The sequence below is a fragment of the Morus notabilis genome, unplaced genomic scaffold (assembly GCF_000414095.1).
Source record: "Morus notabilis unplaced genomic scaffold, ASM41409v2 Scaffold256, whole genome shotgun sequence".
Lineage (NCBI taxonomy): Eukaryota > Viridiplantae > Streptophyta > Magnoliopsida > Rosales > Moraceae > Morus > Morus notabilis.
Genome location: NW_010367627.1, coordinates 169,900 through 194,051, shown reverse-complemented (window position 1 = coordinate 194,051; position 24,152 = coordinate 169,900). Strand labels below are relative to the sequence as shown.

At 36.8% G+C, this 24,152-nt stretch overlaps 2 protein-coding genes across 3 annotated transcripts; one reads left to right on the top strand and one right to left on the bottom strand.

Moving 5' to 3' along the window:
• The first annotated feature begins 926 nt into the window (after nt 1-926).
• On the top strand, nt 927-7,931 carry LOC21404145 (kinesin-like protein KIN-10B). Of its 2 annotated transcripts, none has more exons than XM_010113159.2 (14): nt 927-1,262; nt 1,337-1,505; nt 4,858-5,251; nt 5,408-5,613; nt 5,720-6,039; nt 6,127-6,175; nt 6,325-6,399; nt 6,486-6,558; nt 6,654-6,943; nt 7,021-7,067; nt 7,250-7,271; nt 7,430-7,492; nt 7,590-7,628; nt 7,739-7,931. In XM_010113159.2, the coding sequence occupies exons 1-14, from the start codon at nt 1,054-1,056 to the stop codon at nt 7,820-7,822; spliced, it is 2,040 nt and encodes a 679-aa protein (XP_010111461.2). In that variant the 5' UTR covers nt 927-1,053; the 3' UTR covers nt 7,823-7,931. The 2 variants fall into 2 exon arrangements, with proteins under 2 accessions (XP_010111461.2, XP_024031255.1); XM_024175487.1 differs by having other exon boundaries at nt 6,486-6,567.
• A 1,170-nt stretch (nt 7,932-9,101) lies between these two features.
• On the bottom strand, nt 9,102-23,268 carry LOC21404144 (E3 ubiquitin-protein ligase PRT6). The gene is made up of 15 exons (XM_024175496.1): nt 22,858-23,268; nt 21,261-22,373; nt 18,796-20,018; nt 16,697-18,667; nt 14,950-15,001; nt 14,222-14,864; nt 12,433-12,641; nt 11,820-12,355; nt 11,630-11,734; nt 11,417-11,483; nt 11,212-11,289; nt 11,022-11,090; nt 10,683-10,769; nt 10,440-10,579; nt 9,102-9,344 (listed from the first exon to the last, which is right to left on the bottom strand). Exons 1-13 carry the CDS (start codon nt 22,921-22,923, stop codon nt 10,695-10,697), a joined length of 6,207 nt encoding a protein of 2,068 aa, XP_024031264.1. The 5' UTR covers nt 22,924-23,268; the 3' UTR covers nt 9,102-9,344; nt 10,440-10,579; nt 10,683-10,694.
• Nucleotides 23,269-24,152: the final 884 nt, after the last annotated feature.

Genomic DNA, 24,152 nt, shown 5'->3' with positions numbered 1-24,152 from the left:
TTTTAATTTATAACTTTTTTAATTAAATAATTACACTAATAAAAAAATATTTATTTAGAGTAAGATTAAAGGTCCAAACTTATAGATAATTGGGAAATAGTAGAAAATATGCCAATATGAAAAGTTTAAGAAAGTATATAGGTCAATTTTTAGTTATAAAAATTAATAGGTCATAACTTGTCAAGTTATGGTTCATAACCAGATAAGTTATGGACAAACTTGTCAAGCTATGGTTCATAACCAGACAAGTTATAGACAATTATGGACAATAACTTGTTAAGTTATGGTTCATAACCAGACAAGTTATAGACGAAAATAATAATTTGGCCTATTTATTAACTTATGTAAACTATCGGCCTATTAATTTTAATTCATCTCAAATCTTGACTTATTTCCCTCTTTTTCCCTAGATAATTTCTTTATTTTTTCGTGTTTTTTTTAGGGAGAAAGAGGAAAATAGGCCAAGACTTGAGATGAATTAAAATTAATAGGCCGATAGTTTACATAAGTTAATAAATAGGCTAAATTACTGCTTTCGTCCATAACTTGTCTGGTTATGAATCATAACTTGACAAGTTATTGTCCATAATTATCAATAACTTGTCTGGCTATGAACCATAACTTGACAAGTTATGACCTATTAATTTTTATAACTAAAAATTGACCTATATACTTTCTTAAACTTTTTATATTGACCTATTTTTTACTATTTCTCTTTTTTTTTACGTCGTTTGTTGGGCCCATAAGTCCAAAGTGCTCAACGGTCGGGCGAGGCTGGATTTCAAACTTAAAAGGCCTAATTCAGAAGATTCAAAGAAAAAAAAAAAGAAAAAGAAAAAGTTGGCCATCCTGGTGATCGTCCAACGGTCGAATTTAATTAAAGTTCGAAACTTTTTTTCTTTCTTCCAGAAAACCAAGAAAAAACAGAAACATTCTGGCTCTCTCACCAAAATCCCATTTCCCAAATCCTTCTCTTTCAATCAATCATCCAATAACTCCCCTTTCTCTCTCCTCTCTCTCTCTCTCTCTCGTCGTTTCATTGGATCTCAATCAATGGCGTTCATGGACATTCCAACCACACCCCAGATGGAAAAAAAGCCTTCTTCTTCTTCATTTGCAAAATCCAAAGTCAGAGTCATAGTGAGAGTCCGGCCCTTTCTTCCGCACGAGGCCACCAGCGGAGAACAGATGCCATGCGTTTCCGTTCTCGACCAAGAAGAAGAAGAGGAAGTCGCGGTTTATCTCAAAGATAAAGAAACAAGGTTGGTCTTTCATTTGTGATCATTTTTTTTGTTGGTCTTAAATTTTCTGAATAACAATTCTTTTGTGGGTGTAGCCGAAATGAGTGTTACCAATTGGACTCGTTTTTCGGGCAAGAAGACAAGAATATTAACAAGATCTTTGAGAGAGAAGTGAGGCCTTTGATTCCTGGGATATTTCATGGCTGTAATGGGACTGTTTTCGCTTATGGGGCTACTGGTAGCGGAAAGACTTACACCATGCAGGTTTATAATTATACTTTTTAAAAAAAAAAAAAAAATTCTGTTGAATTTTTGGGCCTAATAAGTTGTATCCTTAGAATGAAAGTGGAAAAAAGCTGAAAATTGTGTGTTTTTCTCATAAGATGTATGATGTATTAGAGAATCAAAACAGAAACCCAAGATTATAATTATTTTCCAATTTTAGAGGGAAAAAAAACCTCAATTTAGTGGAAATTCTAGCAATGGGCAAGACTGAAGTTACAATTACCATATGAACAAAATATAGAACCATTTGTGTGTGTGTGTGTGTGTCTGTTACACTAGAACTTGCTGAAAAACCTCTCTTAGCGTGCTTACTTTATCCAAGAGATTCTTTTTTTTTTCTTTTTTTCAGCAGACCAAAAAATTTGAAAGCCTCGAGTGATGCCGCGTAGTGAAAATTTTGAGTTCTTAGCTAAATTTTCACATTGTTTTCTTGTAGCATAAAAGATTTTGAGGTTTGTTTGATGTCTTTTCTTCGAAAAGTCAAATTTTCTCATAAATAGTTACTAGCAAGAATGTATTGTACAATTTAAGAATCCTTTTCTTAGACAACTAAAAAAATCTAGAAGAACCCATTTGTGTGATGTTATTAGGAACCTGAAAATCTGAGTTTCATTAACAGCACTAAAAGTAGAAAATTACAGGATAGATAAGCGGTTTCGAAGACCTCAAATCTCCAAGATAGTGCACAGCATTAGACACTATCTACAAATCTCCTCATCCCTCTCCTTAACAACTAAACCTCCTATTTATACTACTATTAAGACTATTAAAAAAGACTTTTAAATATTAGGTTCCTAACATTACCCCGCCCTAAAGAAACACCTTGTCCTCAAGGTGTTAAGTAATCATAACCGTGTGACTCCACTTCCTTCCAATCTTGATGAGGTTGGATCTTAGAACATCGACCGGAATGATTCGTATAGAACTTGCTTCAAATGTTCTTGTTAATTTTATCTTTTCAACTTCACACTTTTGTTTGGAGCTAAAATTGAGAACCACTTTAAGGGCAGCGAAACCATGAAGCTCAGCCTCAAAATCATCCTTGTCGCAATGGAAGACCTTGTTGGTCAGCTCAAACAATTCATTTATAACAAAAACCTTCCTCCCACAAGCGTTATCTTGCTGCAGTGCATATTCCACCTCGCTAGAGAAAGCTGTCTTGTTGTTTGTCAGAACATCAACAATGGAGGCAACTGCAAGTGTACACTCTCCATTCTTTTGTCAACAGCCCTATAATTGCTGCAAACAGAATCAAATTCATCTTTTATAATACAAGAATGGACTTCTTTCACTGGTACAGCAAACTCCAGTTCTAAAGTAACATCCTTGAAAAATTTTGATGTCATTGACATCTTATTTCCCATATCTTGAAGCCCTTCATTACTAGCATCAGATTGAAAACCAACTTCATTTTCAATGCCTTGCCATCAAAATTCTTCCTAGTCAAGACTCTTTGAACATCCAATTGATCTGAAACATCGGTTGTTTGAGCTGGAAGCAACTTACTTGAACTACCTACCACTTGCTCTTTATCGACTTTCAATTTTGTAATGAGAACTCTTTCTAAAATCGAATTTGAAATCTCTTTCCCAGGTTTGACAAGTAACTTGAATTGTCGTCTATAGTCAGCCATCGTATCCTCTTGACGTTTCACCAAGAAACTCTCATGTAAGGCCTCATCAGATGACAGTCTGAATGCTTAAGCAGATGAGTCTTTGAGATTTATTCCAATTGTAGAATGGGCAATGAGCATCCTCCCATTGATACCAAGTCAAAGCATCACCCTTCATAGCCATTTCAGGAGCTTGGATTTTCTCATTGTTCGTCATTCTATAAAACAAAAAGTATCGTTCAGCTCTAAATACCCACCCATCAGGTGCCGTGCCACCTTCCCCTCTCCCTACTCGAAACCCTTGGATTGGTTCTGACTCCAAATCAAGAAGACCCAACTCGCTCTCTCAAATCAGATTGCAAAACCCAATCTCCCTCATCCAACTCAGATTGTCCAGACCTAACCCAGTCATGCCAAAACTTGAAGATCCAATCCATATTTGATTGTAATTGGCTCTAATCTTGCTGTAAGTTTGAGGCCCAACCCTAACATCATCGGAATCTCCATCACATAAGAATCGCAAAACCCAGACCTAAGGTTGCCGGAATTTCGGGACCCATCCCTAATTTCGCCGGAATTTTGGGACTCATCCCTAATTTCGCCGGAATCCTCCCAAATTGGGCTGAACTCGCGTGACCCAGTCCGAATTCTGCTGGAATTAGCCTCAGACGAACTGGAATCGCGAGGCCCGGTCCAAACCGGGCCGGAATCAGCCCCAACCGCAACTGAATCAGGACTGGGTTCCCTGTTCTGAGGGTACCCATGTCGTCCCAGCCCCAGAGCAAGCCTTTCCTCCTCTAACTCCGGCTCCCACTCCTATTCCTGTCGCCGACCAAGCTCTGCCGCCCTCTCCTGATGGTCACGACTGCCTTCCGCTCTCTTCCCTCCGTCGAACAAGCTTTTGCACTGCAGATCCAAACCACCCAGCCCCAGATCGTGATGGAACTTGCGCTCCTCCATGAGACCAATGTCTCTCCGGCGATCTCCCTCTTGCGACCTCGGCCTTCGCGAATCGGCGCCCCCCGACGACGATCGTGCCGGAAATCTTCCTCCACTCCGCGTGGGTCGTCGCGATCCGCGATCTCTTCGCCCGGAAATTCACGGTGCTGCTGTTCTCCATTCTGCCGCTCGCCGTCGCGAACTCCGTCGGCCCTTTCCGATACCGGCTGCGCCACCAACAGCGCCTCCATTCGCTGGAGGGCCGCCTGCAAATCACCATATGCGTCTGAACTTTCCCCATCTGTTCGTGAAGTCCCTCCATACTTGCTCTCAACCCAACCATCTCCCCCCGAATTTGTGGCAGGCTCTCCGCCACCACCTCTTGGATTGCCTCCTGGTCACCCTCTCCGAATCTGCCGATTTAGGCGCCATGGATCAGTGCTCTGATACCATTGTTAGGAACCCGAAAATGAGCTTCATTAACAACACTAAAAATGGAAAATTACAAGATAGATAAGCGGTTTCGAGTACTCCCGATCTCCAAGATAGTGCACAGCACTAGACACTCTCTACAAATCTCCTCCTCTCTCTCCCTAACTACTATTAAGACTATTAAAAAATTTTCTAAATATTAGGTTCCTAACAGATGTTTGTTGAAAGTGAGATTTGGTGTTGTTGTAAAATTTTTGCATTATTTTCTTGTAACCTTATCTTTTCATAGTTTTTATAATGACTTTTCTTAGTGAAACTAATCAAATCAGCTTATGGTTCATGTTATAGGGCACCAATGATCAGCCAGGTATAATGCCACTGGCCATGTCCACAATCTTGTCAATGTGCGAGAGAACGGGAAGCAGAGCTGAGATTTCATACTACGAAGTGTATTTGGAGAGATGTTATGACCTTTTAGAAGTCAAAGCCAAGGAAATTTCTGTGTGGGATGACAAAGATGGGCAGATCCATCTAGGTGGACTGTCCCGGGTCCCCATAAGTTCCATGCCCGAATTTCACGATGTCTTTTCCCGTTGTGTTCAGCGGCGGAAAGTCGCACACACGGGCCTCAATGACGTGTCCAGTAGGAGCCACGGCGTGCTTGTGATCTCCGTTTCTACGCCTTGTGGTGATGATTTTGGGGATGGTCTTCTTGGAAAGTTGAACCTCATAGATTTAGCAGGTAATTATTTATGAAATAATAAAAGTAAACAAGAAATAAACAAATTCTAGACCCCATATTTTAAATCCCTATAGTAGTATGATGTCCTTCAAAATATCAATCTTTTTGTTTCTGGTTGTTAGTTGTAATTTCATTCTACTTTTCTTTGGAAAGCAGGCAATGAAGATAATAGGAGAACCTGCAATGAAGGAATCCGCCTCCAAGAGAGTGCCAAGATCAACCAGTCCTTGTTTGCATTGTCCAATGTGATTTTTGCACTGAACAACCACAAGAGTCATGTGCCTTACCGAGACAGCAAACTGACCCGTATATTGCAGGATTCTCTTGGAGGAAAGAGCTGCGCTTTGATGGTTGCTTGCTTGGTAAGGAACTGAGGAAAAAGTTCTTCTCTAGATCACGTTTAGAACTATCTATTTGTCAGACTTTTAAATATGTGTTGTTATATCATCTATTTTCTTTTGAGGACAGAATCCAGGAGAATACCAGCAGTCTGTTCATACAGTCAGCTTGGCTGCTCGCTCGCGAAACATTTCAAATTTCATTTCTTCTGCTCATAAGCAAGAGACCCCAAAGGTTAAGGTTGACATGGAAGCAAAACTGCGAGCTTGGTTGGAATCGAAAGGGAAGACAAAGAGTGCCCAGAGGATTGGAGCTCTTAACTCTTCTTTTGTGGGGAAAAGCTCAACTACTTATAGCTCTATTATGAAACCCAATTTCAATAATAGTTCAGTGAAAGCCAAAGTTTCCGCCAATCGCATTGCTTATAATGCGAAAGACGGGAAAGACGGGTATACACAAAACTAATTCATCTTTCCATTGCATGAGTTGAACTTTCAATCTCCCTACTTTGCTAAATTCTCTACTGTGGTATGCAGGAATGTCGCCATACCTTTTAGAAATCTGTTTGATTACGAAGATCTACAGGTAAGTACATCACTTTCCTAAGAATGTTTATTCTTACTATGCTTTCTCAGCAGATTTACTGACCTTCAAGATCTTCTCTTCATCAAGTACATTTCCATGAATGTAAAGAGGCTAAATTTTCTGAATATATTTTTTTTGGACTTTTGAAGGATTATTGGTCAAAAACTTTGAAAGAAGAAAGTGTGAGAGACAATCTAATGGTGTCATCAAGTGATGAAACTAAAGTAAGTCTGTCTAATGCTACTTTCCCACTACATAGAATATGCAACTTATGAAAAGAAAACTTCGACTTATTGAATTCCTTTTGCAGGAATCAATTACATATTGTTGTGATAACAAAGAGGAGAGCAAAAGGGTTGATGAGATTGTTGTGATGGAATCAAGTACATATTGTAATGTGTCATAAGTTTTGACTACATATATTTGCTTGGAAATTTGATCAAACTGATTTGACACTTTTTTTATTTAAATTGTGCAGGTGAGGAATCAAACCAGGATGACAGCTCCGCAAATGTCGTTAGATCATCGCCTATTAGTGAGAAGAAAAGCACATTGAGGAGTCCTTTAAGAAAAGTTCTTTCCCCCATCAACACCAACATTAATCAACCATATCCTTCAGAGGAATTCTCCTTCACAAATCAACCATATCCTTTCCTTCTTGAGCCAAAGACTCCGAAAACGCCTTCTATTCTCACCTGCGCAAATAACAGATCTCAAAAAATGGGAACCCCGCTTGATAAATTTAATGCTCAAAGCTCCAACTTGAAGGTTGGTTTTGAAAATATGTAAACTTGCCTTCAAATATATTCAAATCATGATTCTAATCTGTAAATTTTGCTTTGCAGAACTACCTTGTTCAAGAATATATTGATTTCTTAAATGCAGCCAGCAGGTATATAATTAGTTAATGCGTTATCTCCGTTTGCAAAGCTTCTCTGAGTTCTTGTATAGTTTTTTTTTTTTTCTTGAATTACATATGTGTGTGTGTGTGTGTGTGTGTATGTAGGTGTTTTCCGGAGTTCTTTCACAATGGGTAGAAGTTATTTTGATAATTGTTTTTCACAATTTTTGCAGGGAGGAACTCTTGGAGTTAAAGGTATATAGATAAGCTGCCTAGTGATTATCGACAAGAAGATCACAATAACTTATTTTGTAATTGAGTTTTTTACTTTTTTTTTCTTTTTTTTTTTTTTTGGATTTCCTTAAAAACTAATATGTTTCCTTACTTGAAAAATGTTTTTTGAACTTTTTTAGGGGATTGGGGTAAAAATTGCAGAATACATAATGGAGCTGAGAGAAACAAGCCCACTAAAATCGGTAAGGTTTTTTTTTTCTTTTTTTTTTTGGTCTTTGATTTTTTTGCTTACAAAATGAATAGTGCTGAAGTTGTTGTATACAATTTGGCATGTTTCAGCTGAGCGATTTGGAGAAGATCGGCCTCTCATTAAAACAGGTAACGCTTAGAAACATTAAAAAAACTTTCTTGTGCCAAATAAAACTGCTTCTTTATTATTATTATTTCACGAAGAATGAGGAGCTAATAATTGTATCTCTTTCTTACAGATACACAATTTGTTTAGGCAAGCAGCAACAGGGGTCTTTGATAATACAACTTCCAGTTGTACAGAGTCTTTGAAGGCCAATTGAACAGCTAAAATATTAGTTATCATTCAAGATTTGTAATATATGTTGTTACCTTGAGACTACTCTACTTGGGAGATTGTTTTAATCAATTTATTTTCCCTATATTGATATGTTATGTTACACTAAAATCATAATTCGTATAGTTATGAATTATGAAATTGTGGCATAATGGAGAAAGAAGACAGTCACCAATGTGTTCAATGTTCATGATATTAAATACTAGTTTTCCCCCCCCCCCAAAAAAAAAATAAAAATAAAAACTAAAAAAATCTTAGTCTTCAACTTTTTGTACAAAAAACAAGAACATAAAGTAACCATGATCCTAGACCATTATAAATTGAAAAAAATACCAATGTTGCTCTTTTTGTCACTATCTTCTGCATTCATTGTTTGTGACGCTAACATTTTTCTTATAAACTGTTGCAAGTTCAAAAGTCTTATATTAAAGGGAAAAAATTGTCAAGGTCGTTGAGGTGGAGATTTGGAGATCGTCTAGTCGAAATAGTCCATTTGCTTTTAGCAAGCTTCAACATTGCAACAAGGGATAAAAGGAACTTAAAGCAAAACGCAATTACTTGAGTCATAGATAATGGAATGGACGAGTTGGAATATGATATTTTGGCATATGGGATGAGTTATAAATATAGCTCTATAAGAGCATCTCTAATGTAGTATTATTTTTAATGCTGAATTTGATACATAATTTACTTGGTGGCACCACGTATTGTACATTTTGATATTTAATTGTTATTGGGTAACATCTTTAGTTTTTCATTTACTTGGTGGCACCACGTATTGCACATTTTGATATTTAATTGATATTGGGTAACATCTTTAGTTTTTCTTTTAATCAGTGTCCTTTCCAAATTATTTTATATTAAAAAATTTTACAATTTTACAATTTTAAAGTTTACTTTGACAAATTCTAAACTTGAAAAGTTTACTTTCACAAGTTCTAACAATTTGTGATGGCATCAATATAACATTAGAATTCACATTGAAGATGATCTAAGAAACACTTTTATGGAACAATTGCTATCCAGAGATCTCTCTTTTTTTTTAATTTTTTATTTATTTATAAAAATCAATTTAGTTATCTTAGCGAGCACTTCAGTGTCCTAAAAAGAAAAAGAAAAAGAAAAGCATTCAGTATAAAAAAGCATGCTAAAGAACAATTCGTATGATTCGGAAAAGGGGCCCAAAATTAATTCCCCCCCCCCCCCCCCCCTAAAACAAAAAAAAAAAAAATTGTTGGAATACCCAAACAAAAGGGAGTCATGTAAATGAATCATTAAAAAAAAAACCACATTATTGTATTAAAAACTTAACTATATAATTCACCACTTGTATGGTCTATAAACATATTTATATACATTCGTTGACCAAATCCTCTGAGAGGGGAAGCAGGAAGCAAAACTTTCAGGTATGAGGAATGTACAAGCATAAGTACAATGAATAACTTGCAACACAGCCTAAACTGCCAAACGGAAGCAATTTTCAACTTGTTGGAGGAACGCCAAGATATCTGCCAATATCCATACAACAGGATGAGATGTCTATAATCTATCACATAAAAACATCATTTCCCAAATTGCATGGAAAATAGATACAAACAGTAAAAACCTCAAATGAGGACTTTCTCTCCACTTCAGAACCCTATAATAATGTATATAAAGCACCAACTACAACAGAACTTGGGATGATGCTCGTACGGATCCAAACAAGAAAAATTTTTACACCCAACACTGATATGCGACGAAAATCTAGGTGATATGTCAAAACCGCAAAAGACCACTTAGTGACGGAGAGTCAGATATATTCTTAAAAGCTTGTGGTAAGAACGGGCTTCGTTCTCTGACTAGTGATTGAAATGAAAATAGCCTGGGCGTCCTGCTAATCACCAAGAGGTGGCCAGGTTTTTTTTTGCCAGCAGAAAAAGGTAGATCTCTTTCGTAGAAAGATCAAGCAAATAAACACATCTACAGTCTCTTTAAACGTTTGCTTGAGCTTGGGCATTTTACTAATCACAGTTCTACCTGCAATGCTTACGGGCCCAAGGGGATATTCTAAACCTAATATATATTATCTTTTTATTTTTGTTTTATTTATATTTATACAACAGTAATATATCTTGATCTCCATGACATAGTTACATTTCACTAGAAAAGATAAATACAGCGATCCATAAGCCTTCCCCAATATCTTATTTTGGTTTTTATTGTTAAAACCTATAATGTCGCCAGTAAGTCCTACAGTTTGTCATAATAAAACATTCCACTTTTCCAAGTGTTCACAACTTCAAACTTTAGGGCTCATTTGGTATATGGGACCAGAGTTCTTGATTATGACTTTTGAAATTCAAATTTTGTGAGAGAAAAACACTGTAGCAGAATCAAAACCATGGGTTTGCACTGTAACAGAACCCATATACCAAACATACACTTAGATTTTTTATTTTATTTTATTTTATTTCATTTTATTTATTTATTTTCAGTAAAAGAAGAAAGAAGATACTCAATATTGGCATGTCAATGTTAACCTATAGACATACTAACGTTCATAAAAGATAAGGGGCGGCAAAATTAAACAGTTCAATCATAGACATTTCTAGAAAACTGACCTCAAGGAGCTGTACACGCCATATTACAAGTCAAACATAGAACCAAGATCCCTGTATGACGGAGGAAAACACGGAATTTTTTTTTTACCATGTTCAACTTGCAAATAATCATTTGTAATCCAAAATCTCAATCAATTTGCCTGAGAAATTGAGATCAACAATTCAGCATCAGTAACAGAACAGACTCATATCCACTGGACTAAGAGTGACATGCAAAAAAGAAAGGGTGGGAAAAAATCTTACAGGAAGGCTAAACTAAACCATGAAGAAAGAACCAATAGTAGTTTGCCCAAGAACCCTGGAACTTCGATCAAGGCCATGAGAAGCCACCTACCATGTAAGTTCATGTATTACAAACCGTGAGACAACAATAAACCACAAGTAGAAAAACATTTCTAAGAGAAGAATATATTGCGAAAGTCCTAAGGAGAAACTTTCATATGAAACTGAAAAATCAAGGTTCCCACAAACACTTTAAAGTTTGTTGAGTTCTGTAACCGAATGTTAATCATTTTATATAATTAAAAAAAAAAGTAAAAAACATAATAAAAACTAGGAAAAGGACAAAGCTTCTTGCATTACCATATATGTTAAAGCAGCATAACGTTCTTCATTCAGGTACAAAGGCTTCCCTCTATGCATCTCGATGTCCTGCAAGTAGAAAAACTGATTATAATAGACCAAAGAAGTATGGTGATACACAGGAGACAACACATTGTGATACAATATACTGTCACTTTGCAGTTTATCATTACTACGAAAACCTAGTTACCTCTTCACCAAAAGCATCCAAGTAGAGTGATGGCCACGGAGCCTGGCGAGCTGACCTCTGCAGTAGAATTGTTGTTTTCTACCATAAATTAAGAAAATTAGTCAATTCCCATAAGACCGAAAGCCTAAAGTCAGAAATGTGTTCCCAATACACAAGCCATGGTAGATTAAATAAAGGCTTCCACCGAATACGCTTGAATATATACCTTAATCAACAGGAATATTCCAGTACCAGCACCGCAGGCCATAGCATGAGTCTGACATCCACTTTCCCTAGGTACGCAAATAATGAAACATCAACAAGCCATACATAGGGATAATGATCATGTGCATGAAATATATGCATCAGAAGGTTAAATATTAAATATTTGCGTGGAAGGAAAAATAGAAAAGAAAGAAAAGAGGGATAGAACATAAACCTGCAACAGGACTTCCAGTTTGGAGAGCATAATCTACCACAAAGCAGGCATAAGGCAGGCTCATCAAGAACTTTGTTGCAGTCAGGACAAGACTGCTTTATACACCTGATGAAACACATTTTATGCGCATGAGTTTCAAATTTTATGATATTTTCTTGCAAGTAATACTCAGAGAAGCAACAAAACTGACCTCTGCAATAGATCCTGGTATATGCGTGGCAAATGCATCAACTGGAATGGTACTACAGGGTTGCAATGTATATTTCTTCGAAATCTTTGGACTTCAAACTCCTTGCTAAAGTGTTTCAACCATTGTGATGAAAGAGAGTGAAGCAGTTCATCCTTAAGCATAAATTCTACAGGGGGTATCTTGAACATGTTCTCCAGCCTTTCAACTTCATTGAGCTCCATCCATCCACTGTCAGTGCTATCTATCAAGTCACTGATTGATTGAGTTCTATCCAACGCGTTATCCCTATCATAGAATGGTGCTCGGGCAGAGGAGGTCAGTAGTTTCCAAAGCAATGCACACCTCCGTAAATAAGGGAAAGTCAATCTCCGAATCACACTCTTAATATCACCAGACGGACCAGAATAGTTTGAAACAAAGTATTGCTGAGCAAATCTAGATTCTTTCATGAGTTTTAATATGTCAGTAGTCAAGCAATCATGACCATCAAACTCACTTATATTGCCTTGATGTTTCCCAAAGTACGTGATTGTAGCCTGCATTCAACATAATGGATTAGAACACCAGACTTGAGCAACCATCACAATCACCAGTAAGCAATAAGTGCATGTACCTGAACTACAGAGACAGCATAGAAGACATGTATGAGATGTAACAGGGAGTCCTGACATGATAAAAATGGGTATGGAAGACAAAAGAGGGTCCACATCAAGGATGAAAAAGGATCACGGGCAAGGATAGGCTCAGAAGCTCTATTCCAGAATTGAATATCAGGATAGGATACATCCTTATCAATATTGTTCAAGAAACGTAGCCAATTACCTACAAAGAAGATTATGGGAGAGATCAAATACACTGATAGAATGTAAAATTAACTTAAAAAAAAAAATCGGCAACTAATAAAAATTTCATTACTGAAATACGTATATATAAACATAGCCATAACAAATTTTATCGTATGTATATGCGTGTGCACGTGCGTGGTGTTTGCTTTTTGCTTTTGTTTTTGTCTTATTTATTTTTATTTTTTCAGGATTTCTCATCCTCTCCTCCGTGTATTTGATTCATCATCAATATAAAGGCTTTTTCTTATATAAAAAATAAATAAATAAAAAAGAGCTCTCCATATACATATGAAGACGTCATAAAAATATTTTAGATTAATCCCACAAATGGTCTCTGAGGTTTGACCTTAATTCCAGATTGGTCCTTGACTTTTAAAACATATCATAGTTGGTCCCTAAGGTTTTATTATGTTTTAGTTTTTGACCTTCCATTAGCTATGTGTTAATATTTGATGGAATCTGTGAAAATTAAGGACTAAAATTAGAAACATCTAGGGTGTGTTTGGAATTCGTTCCAAAATGATTTTGTTTTTTGTATGAAAATGGAAATGAAAACGTTTTCAATTTTAGACAGAAATCATTTTTGAAAATGCATTTAGTAGTTTTATCAAAAGATTGTTTTCAGTATAAAAAAATCCATTAATGTCTCTCTCTCTCTCTGCTCGAGAGAGGAGAAAATAAAAAAAAAATGAAAAACGACTAAAAGTCATTTTTCATTTCTCTCCCATTTTACACTAAACTAAAAAATCGTTTTCATTTTTGTTTTTTGTCTTTGATTGTGCCAAACACCGTTTTAGAATCGTTTTCATTATTTTTCTCAAAAAACGTGAAAAACAAAAACAAGAACAATTCCAAACACGGCACTAAAGTTTAGAGACTAAAACAATACCCCAAAAAAAAAAAATCCACAAATAGTACTTAAACTTAAAATGTTTCCAATTTTGCTCCCACAATTTACAAAGATTCCATCAAATATTTAACACCTAGTTAACAGAAGGGCCAAAACTGAAATGGAGTAAAACCTCAGAGACCAGCTGTGGGATATTTTAAAAGTTAAGGACCAAAGTGCGATTTGAGAGAGAACCCCAGGGACTATTTGTGAGATTAACCCAAATATTTTCAAGGCCAAATCATGGTAAGCATTCCCATGACATAAGAAGTTTTGAACACGATTTATGTAGTACTCAAAACCTTCAGCTACAAACCTGTTTACTTAGACATTTGTAAAGTTATAAACTATTACTCAAGTATACATGGCAAAAGAAGCAAAGTGGTAGGATCCCAACAGTTTCAAGCCTTTGACTCTCATTTCAAGGTATTTCACAAGTAATTCCAGAGCTCTAGCCTCTCCAAATAGTATTACGTCATGTTAATCATTGCAAGCACCTCGATTAACATGATAATTCACAAAAGGAGTGGACTGTTATGAGCTAACCTGGAATTCTAGCTTAACTTAAAGAAAAGAAAAATGCCTTGTGATATACAGGGCAGATATAAGACAGTTATAAAGCAATGATGCTAATTAAACAGTCAAGGTCATTCTACTGAATACAGTACCTGGTCCACATGCGTTGCCATTATGATCCACAGAACCAGCAGGGCAAATGGAGTATGCAAAGCTTTGAATACCTCCAAATCTTTGAAGCACAAGAACAGAATTCTCACGCCGTGTGCTTTGTACAACTTTCAGCAACAAGGACAACATAAATCCACTCGAGGACTCGAGTTCCTTGTATAAGGCATCAAGGCAATATGTAGGAGTCGTATGTGTTCTTCCACATCGGGCGGCAATTTCCATTGATTGGAGGGAATACTTGAGCACGTCCCACATAAGCAATGGGGGGCTGACCCTCAAAGACCTTAAGAACTTGTCTTGTCTACTTGAAAAATACATTTTGGAGAGCACACGGGACACAGGTTGCAGATTTGGACCTATTATTCTTTGATAATTTTGATGGGGGAAGCATTTATTAAGGCTTTCAACACTAGAAGCCACATTGGCTGCAGACTGTAAAAGAGCCAAGCCTTGGTGAAGATGAAGCAAATTAATTTCTTCACTTGATTTGTACGAAGGACCAGGAGCATGTGGTAAACGAGCACTTGAGTCATGAGGCTGCTTTAAAATCTTCTGGGATTCACCAGGTAATGCAGGCAAAATAGAATTTGCAAGCCTACGACATACTGGACAAAGGAATTCCCCCTGACAAAAAATAAATAGAGAATGAAACACCTTCATAAGTGAAAAACTGGAAATTTCATAGATATAATATATAAGACAGACATACCTGATCTGGATCTACAATATGTCCTCCTTCAAACACAATTCTTCTGACAAATCTGCGTGAACATATGAAAAACAATCAAAGGCCTTCAACAAGACATTATATTATTGCAAAACAGCAGACATATTTCATAAATTATTCTCTATTTAGAAATGTTTCGGTCATTAGCATATCCATACAAGCATCAAATTAGCGATTGCAAAAAATAATAACAATAACAATAATTATAATAATGATAATAATAATAATAACGATAAAATAAAATACTATAAAAATAAAAAATAAAAGACAGGAATTATTGTTATCAGCATATCCGTGCAAGCATAAAAAAGGGATAAAAATATAGATGGAATAAATATCATTCCAAGTTTATGCACGACCTAAGCAAGCTTCAAGACATAATTCTATGAATACTTCAAATCCTTAATTTGATAAGTCTTGTTACACAGTAGCTTCCAAGACTAACTGAAAAGGCCATCACTTGTGACCAGAAATCATAACATTTTCTAAATTATCATATCTTTACTGCAGCAAGTTTCTTTTGCTTCTGTCATTGTTCTGATCAATCCATATAGCCAGAAGGCATTGATAATCCTAACTCCAAAGACGTCAATATAAAGTGATAAACAGAATTAACAAATTTATCCTGCACCTTCCAAATACTAAACCAAGGTGAAAAAGAATCAACTAACAGAATCTTAAGATTGACGGAAATATACTTTGTAGGAATAACATAGAAACTTGTTCCTTTTGGTCAAAAGTCAAAAGATCCGTCATGTTGTAAAGTAACGATCAAAGAAGTCAAAATATCAGTCTAGTGCTGTGGTTATTAATTAGAGAGCAGTAGTTGGACCAATTATAAGGCAACAAGTTGCGAGAATTCCAAGGCCTTAAGTTTGGGTAATCAATTACAGAGAAAGAGGTCTAATTCCAATTGAGGTCCTAAATGGTAATTCAATAATAGAGAAAGAGAGTTCTGTTAATACTGATGTATAGTGTTTCTACAAGGACCTTGTTAGAGAATGCAATAAAAGTAGGGCAGCATCTCTCTGTTGAAACTAGCATAAGGATCAAGAAAAACATGTATTATATACAAATCAAGAAAAACATGTATTCCATACAAATCAAGAAAAACATGTATTCCATACAAAACAGAACTCCTCGAGAGTCCTAGACGTTCTTTCACAGGCTATTCAAGATTTCCCTTCAGGAATATTGTGTTTTGAGAGTGGCTCAAAGTAATTCAATTCTGGTGGAGGATTGGGTTGGTTTTGGCAAGAGTAAGAAGGCCCAGACAATTTGGCGTTCAATGATTTTAGCTATTCTCTGGGTTATTTGGTGGGAGAGGAATCAGAGGATTTTCGAAGGAAAAGAAATGCTATTTGAGGATTTATTTGAGAATGCAAAATACCTAGCTTCTATATGGGCTTCAAGTTTAGTCAATTCTCACTATCCCTAATTCTGTTAAGCTGGGATGGCATGCTAAGATAGTCTTTTTAGACCTGTCTTGTATTTAGCTCAATAGCTTTTTGTTTTGTTCTCCTCTTGTTATTTATTTGCTTTTTGTTTCAGTTGGCTTTCTCATCCATCTGAGAACTTCATTTGTAATTTAATATTTTAATGAAGTTCTTTGTTTCTTATATATAAAAAAAAAAGAAGAAGAGTGGCTCAAAAAGTACTTGTTTTGTTTCTGATTTTTATCTATGTAATAAAAGTGTAATAAACTATATTTCTCTCCTTATGGATGTACCTTTCTTTTAGAGAATGTAAATACCGATCAAGACATCCTTGATGCACAGCATGTCCACAAGAAGAAAGAAAAATTCCATCACAATCCGTTGGGCCAAATCCATCATATGCTGGAAGCTGCATAGACTCTTTTACCCCCCTATCTACACGGGAACTATCAGAAGCTGATGGAGTTTCTTCCATCCCCCTCCAAAACGAAGCTACATATTTTCCAAGGAACAAAGAGTCAGCAAGTTTCCTTCTCGCTAAACTCTCCTCAGTAGTTAAAAGCTTCACATCTTTCCCAAAACTGGAAGACACCGTATTCTCTTGCACTTCTCTTTGAATAGAGAGGTACATATCTTCTTCTGACGTCTCAAACAGATGAACAGTCCTCTCCTTCTCCAAATGTGCTACGCTTGGCACTTGGATCCCTAATTCAGGTAACTGACCCTTGAGAAATTCTAGAAAATTAACCCTTTCACTAGGCTGGGCGTAAGAGGCAAATTCTGTCGCTGCATTCTGAACAAACTGTGCCAACTCAGAAGAAGGCATTGGTCCAAAACCACTTGAAAATGTGTCTACTCCAGGTCGCTCAGTCCTCTTGTTCATGGCCATAGCGATCTCGTCTAATTTAGGGGGATGTTCCCAAGAAGGGGGATCTCTATCAACAAAACTCAAAAGCCTTGATTTCTGGAGAAGAATCAAGAATGATACCGGGCTTTCAGAATTAGCGTCATGACAAAGTGAGCAAACAATTTGTGTGGACTCTTCTGGTTTATTTTCAACATCAGGGTGACTAGCTTCTTGATCAGATTTTGAACCATCATCCACAGTGGAGTCAATGCTAGCCAAAAATTTAGCTTGCTCAGCTCTCATTTTTTCTAATATTGCAGCCTGTCTCTCTCTTGCTTTTGCCTTGCGCTTCTCACTGTCAGAAGCCGACTTTGAGGTATTTACATCGGCACTGGGAAAGGCTTGTGAAAGATGACTAACCACTTCAGGTGCAAGTTGTTGCAGTTTGGCCATGCATCCAGGATCAATTTCAGCAAACTTCTTCAACAAGCTTTCAATTAAAGAAGAAAGATTGCAGCTTCCAGTATCCAAGAAGTTCTCTGGATTTTCGTTCTTATGCATCCTCATCAATAAAACAAGAAGTGACAACAAACTTTGTTCGCCAGCACCATAATTTAACCCCTCATTAATTTCTTCTCCAGCAAAAGCTAGCATGGGAATTGAATCCCCGTCATAACAGGACAGATCATTAGATTCCCTATGTTGAACACATATGTCCAATGATAATGAAAGCAAGTGCAACGAAGCTAAAAGAACACTATCTGGAGCACGTGATTCAGTTGTTCTGTCGGTAAAAACAGCATAGAACAAAACAGAACGAATAATTTGGAGGACTGCCCTACAAGTAGCTACTTTAGCTATCCTCTTGAGAGGAGGATAAACCTTACTCCACCTGGGCAACTGACTAGTTAATGCTGAAGCACCGCAAAACCGTAAATATCTTTCTTCTGCTACTTGCAGATCCCTAGAGTTCCAACGAGGATGGTACAAATCTAGCTCATTCCAAAATGTCCACCGTAGTGAATAGGTGCCCTGATTGAATCCAGATGGATTAGAATACACCGCAACGGCATCCAAGATTTCCTGGAGCTGCTCAAATTTGGAGAGATCATGAGGCAAAGATTTCACTAATTGACTATGAGTGAAATCACCAATGGCTAACTTGTAAATCAATTCTCGTTTCAAACTTTCAGCTTTAGTTAACCCAGAGAATCGTCTCTCCTTAACTATGTGTATGATAAGAGTAAGCATTTCTTGCACTAATACAGGTTCGTACTCACTGCAGCACTCAAGATTCAAAGAGAGATAGCTCGACAGACCAAAGCGTTCGAGAATTCTATGAATGTAAGGATCAGCTGGAGCCATTGCAGCGCAACACTGCAATAGAAAAAGATCATGCTCTAAACCTTGCTCAGACCTGCAGTAAAGCAAACAAGAGAGAGAAATAAGTACCACCATTACATGATGTGACCTCTCTGATGTGTGTGTGTGCGCACGCTTGTGCACTTTCTCCACCTTAAACAAGTATTATGTAAATACACTTACCACCGTACTGAACGGTACCACTCACAAGATAACAAAGCAGCATCCCCATTCTTCCGCCACATTCCAGCATGAACCTCAGCACAAAATACCCTAATCCTTAAAGGATGCTCCATAGCAAATGCAGAAAACCCATAAGGGTGACAGCCATTGAGAATTTGTCCAAAAAAATCAGTGTGGATTGCCGACAACATCAATGGAGAACTAGCAGTAACAATATTTGGTACTACAGATTCACCAAAACATCTTCTCAATGCTTTCTGTAGAAGCAAAGACAGAAAACGATGTAACGGAATATGAACTGAAATATCCTGCGAACTAACATCATATACTATGTCTGGCCAATCTGACAAACTTAAAACACGTAGAGCATCCAAGTCCATCGCACCATGTCCTTCGACTGCACTATCATCAAAGCTTGCAGGTGTTTGGGCATTAACTGAACCACTTTCACCAATAACAAGCCCTGTACTTTTCCCATTCTGCGAGTTAACACTAAAGCGGAAACCACTATGTACATGTGAAGAACCTTGCCCGCCTTGGTCTTCACTTAAACCAGCCAATTTACCAAGTATGTATCTGCCTTTTCTAAACTTGGTCAACGTTTTCCTCAAAGCTGAAAAGTTGCTACTACAGATGTTACTTGTACTCGGAGACCATGCACCAAGTAAAGCCCCGGATGTATTATCAACAGCTAACCAATTCTCAATAGCCCTCAAGCACTCATGTGTCAAGCATGTCACTGATGGGGGAATTAAGGCATTGGAAAAATAATCTAATTTATCCTCGGCATTTGGTGTTGACACAGATGAACTCCTGCCAATTGCACTGCATGCAGAACTTTCCTGTGAGAGACGTCCTACCTTTGAATGTCTTAGGTTGTCTCCATCTGTATCTTGCTCATATGTCTTAAGAACGATCTCATAATCTGCCTCTTCATTAGCAACAGAAAATGCCCCATCCACCAAGAGAGAGTGAATGTTGGCAATAGAATGACCCAACAAAAACGGTAAATGCATATACTCATTTTCATCTTCAATATGGAGCCCCATTTCTCTCTTTTGAGGGTTCATCCCTTGCACATAAGTCAAGAGTCTCAACCAAGTTTTTGTGACATCTTGCTGGTCTTTAGTTACATAACTGGGGACTACAGCATGACTCATAACAAATCGAATATCTTCAACCACGCGAAGGGTGATCTCATTCAAACGCCCCCACTTAGCAACCTGAGAGGGGAAATCATTTAAATAGAAAGAGAATAAAAGAAAAGAAACTTGTAGGTAAATCATAAACGCCAAGAAACAGATTCCGAAACTTACAAGACAAAAGTTAAAGAGCAAATAAAAATAAAAAACCGTAAAGAATAACAAAAGAAGAAACAAACAGACAAGAAGCACCAGTATAACGTTGCTAAGGATGAAGAACACCAGACGGTTTAATTCAGACTAAATAATATACTGAAAATTAACACAAGGTTTCTAGAGCTCTTTCTTTTCCCCCCTTCTACTGTGGTTTTAAGCGCTTTAATAAGAGTATGGAGTAATATCAACAGCATACTTTTGTTCTCCTTTTTTTTTTTTTTGAAGGTTTAAGTCATTACTTTGTTACTATGACTGGCTAGTGTTTTTCCCCCTTCCTTTATAACAATATAACTGAGATACAACACTGACAAAAAAGATGATATCAATAAGAGGTCAACATCCATTATAATTTTGCTTAATAGTGGAACTGTGGAACCCAAGAAACGTTGGGGAAGTACTATTAGTATTTGATGGAATGCAATTAAAACAGCAATTTACTAATACATAGACATGGAATTTCCTTGATTTCTGCGGGCATCATCATCATCATTATTATTTGCAATAAACGTAATTAAAGACAGTATTAACCATTCAAGGAAAAAAAAATGCAATATATCAAAATGACAATAATGAATAATGAACCATATTTGGAGATAGAGATCATAATACTAGATTAATTACTTATGGTAATCGTAATTATAAGGTTTAGATTTGAGTTTTCTATCCTATGAATTTTTTATTCTTATCCGGGTTCGGTTAAGTTTATCTCATTGTTGTTTGACTTGTTTCCTTATTATGTTATTTTCCCTATAAATATGACTAGTCATTGTATTTTAAATTTAGAACTTAAATTATGACATTGATTATCAAGAATTTCTCCCTGAATTACCTTCTCATTCTCTCTATTTTTCTCTCTCTCTTTACTTTCAGCTGGCATAATGTGGGGATAATAGTTAACGATTTCTTATTAGCCTTTCTTGGAGATGGTATTCATTGAGCAATAATTATTCTGGCTGGAAGATAAACATCTAGAACAGCCATTTTAACTTAGCTAATAGAAAGACCAAGTATCAAAAAGCATAGCACATCAAATAATGCATGTGGAAATGAATAGAATCATGTTCAAAATCCAGCAAGCATAAACAGAAGCAATTGTCAGTGCATCACCTGTAAACGACCGTCTTCACTAGCACAAGAAAAGAAAATGTCTCCTAAACATCCCAACAGCATAGACAGTAGGTTCATTTCCTTCACAAGGCGAGGAGTTAGAGTTGGAACTGTGAAGATTTGCACGGAAAATATAGAAAGCAATTGATGTTTTTTCATACCACCATCGTTGCACTCTTTCACAATTTCACTTACAACAGTTGGGTAATAACTTAGAAATACTTTAGAAAATTCATACTTAAAAGTAGGTTCTCCCAGCAACTTTAAAAGCAACTCGTGCAGCTTTTTCACAACACTCTCGTGTAGGAAACCTTCTCCTCTAACTAGAATCTCCAATAAACCGGATGATGAGCAAACTCTCTTTGAAATAAAACTAAGCAAACTCTCACTCTGCTTACAAAACTCCAAAAGCATCTCAACAATCACAAAGGTAAGCTCACTTGCACTCTTCTTACACTCTGTAACACGATCACTTGTCCTAGTGATTTCCTGACTGGTAGTTTCTGCAAGCAATAGCTTCTTTCTCCAACTATTAAAAAGAGCATCAAGAACGGGCCCTACAGAATCAGCAAACTCCGCCGGAAGAGGCTGTATCTGTTCTGCACCTTTATGCTTCGAGCAAAAGCCTTCTTTTTTCCATGCTGTCACATCCCCACAGTCGCAGCAACCGCCACTCGTATAAATAACCGAGTAATCATGGTTGTTGTGGTTCCCGTTCTGAAAACATGGAACGCATATTGCACAAGTTGGATCATGCTCGCACGTTTTACACCTATATGCAATATCACTCTGACCCCAAACAGCCCCGCACACACCGCGCTGCCCGACACTCAATCTTGAAAGCTTCCTCAAGGCAGAGACTGGTTCGCCCTCGAACATCAGCCATTGCAACCATGAGATACTCTCACGGAACCGGTTTTTCATGGTCGGTGCCAATGACTGTCTTCGAGACCCGGGCTTAGCTTCACTGATAAATTCAGCCACGTCTTCATCACTTGGCAAGACAGCCGACACCACCTCCGGTATCCGAGCTTTATTATCCTTAACAAAAGCAACCAGACCACGCTGGTTTTGATCAAGTAATTCCTCAAAGACTCCTACTACTGCAAGCCTCTGGTAAATTGAAAAAGCAACACATTTTCATTTCCGTTAGTACAGAAAAGCAAAATTCCCTCTTTTTTCTTTTTTCTTTTTCCTCTTTTTTTTTTTTTTTTTTTTTTTTTTTTTTTTTCCTTTTTTTTTTTTTTTTTTTTTTTTTTTTTTGCTAAAAGAAGCAAAATTCACACTCCCAATATACATAAATCACACAACACAAATACAATTTTATTTCTTCGCTAAAGAAATAGAAATATTCACTAGCTACACATATAATCACACATACAATACATAAGAATATATTTCAAACAGAATTTCTCATTTTCGCTTATTGAACAACGACTAAAGCCGTAAATTGTCGTCGAAAAGCTTCATCACACCAATAACAAGACGAATTGAACAATCTTAACCGATAAAAGGAGAAATAAACTGAACTGAGACCAACACATAGAACAACCAGAGCTGAGATATTTAAGAAAACGAAAAATCAGAAACGCCATACCCGAACGATTCGATCACGAGGCTTGAGAGAAGTAGGCGCAGATTCGGGAGGCGAATCGATATCCATACCGTCAGAGCTACCAGTGCACCAGAACCGCACCAGCAAATCAGCGCAACAGAAGCACCGACTCAAGCCAGAGCCTTCGCTCCCCAGGTTTGCTCCAAAAAAGAAATTTTCTCTTTCTAAAAAAAAAAAAAAAAAAAAAAAAACCCTAGCGCTTCTCTCCAGAGACTATAGCTCCTCCTCCTTCCTGCCCTAAGCCGCGGTAGTCAATTGGCATTCCTTTCTCTCTCTCTCCGCAAGCTGTTTCTCTCTAGAACAACGATTCAAAGACGGTTCGCCAGGACTTCGCTCGCGAAGAATCTCGGGAAACAAACAGAAAATGAGTGAGATAGAAGAGAAAGAATATCGTTGTTAGTAAATAACTTAACTTAAATTAAATTAAATTAAATTGATGCTTTCTTGCGTTTGTTGCGTTGCTTATCTGTTTTTTTTTTTTTTTCCTTCTTTTTTGTCGTTTCCTCCCCGTTCCTCTTTCAACGTGTCGTGCTTTCCTCATTTTTATTTTACTAGACTGTGATTTATTTAAAATAATGGTTACGTAAATTTCTTTAAAAAAAATAAAGAAAAAAGACAAAAAAAAAAGATCTTAAAAAAAAAAGAAAAAAGATTTTAATTTATTTTATTGGTTTTTTAATTAGTTTTATTTTGTATTATTTAATTTAGTGTGATTTTATTTGTTTAGTGTATTTTTGTTTAACTTTAATTTTATTTTATTTGGTGAAAAAGGTGTAAAAATGGATAAAATTAATTGACGTTTGGTTCATAAATTTAGAATTATGATTCAGAATCATTCTCATTTTACGTATTTTTTATAAGAGAAAAACACTATAGATAACCATAAATCATAATTCAAAATCAAGGAAGAATACAATAAACAAATATCCCCTTAGATTACAAATTAGTCTAAAATAAATAAATACAATAATAATAATAACAACAAAATTCGGAACATTTTGGACCATTGGATCATCACGATGTGCAGTTGGGATAGGCGTGTGCACTCCACGCGAAGGCTAAGTCGCGTCCAGCAGGAAGAACGGAGACAATTGCGTCATCATGTCAGCAGGTGGGGCCCTCCTCACTAGCTCACTAGGAGGAGATCTACAGTCGCCGCCACGGCGAACCAGAAAATCTCTCGCATAAGAGATCCGCGCACAAGAAGATCGCTAAAACCTAAAACTAATTGCCACCGGCCTTTGATGTGCCTATGATTACGCCCAAACGTCTACAAA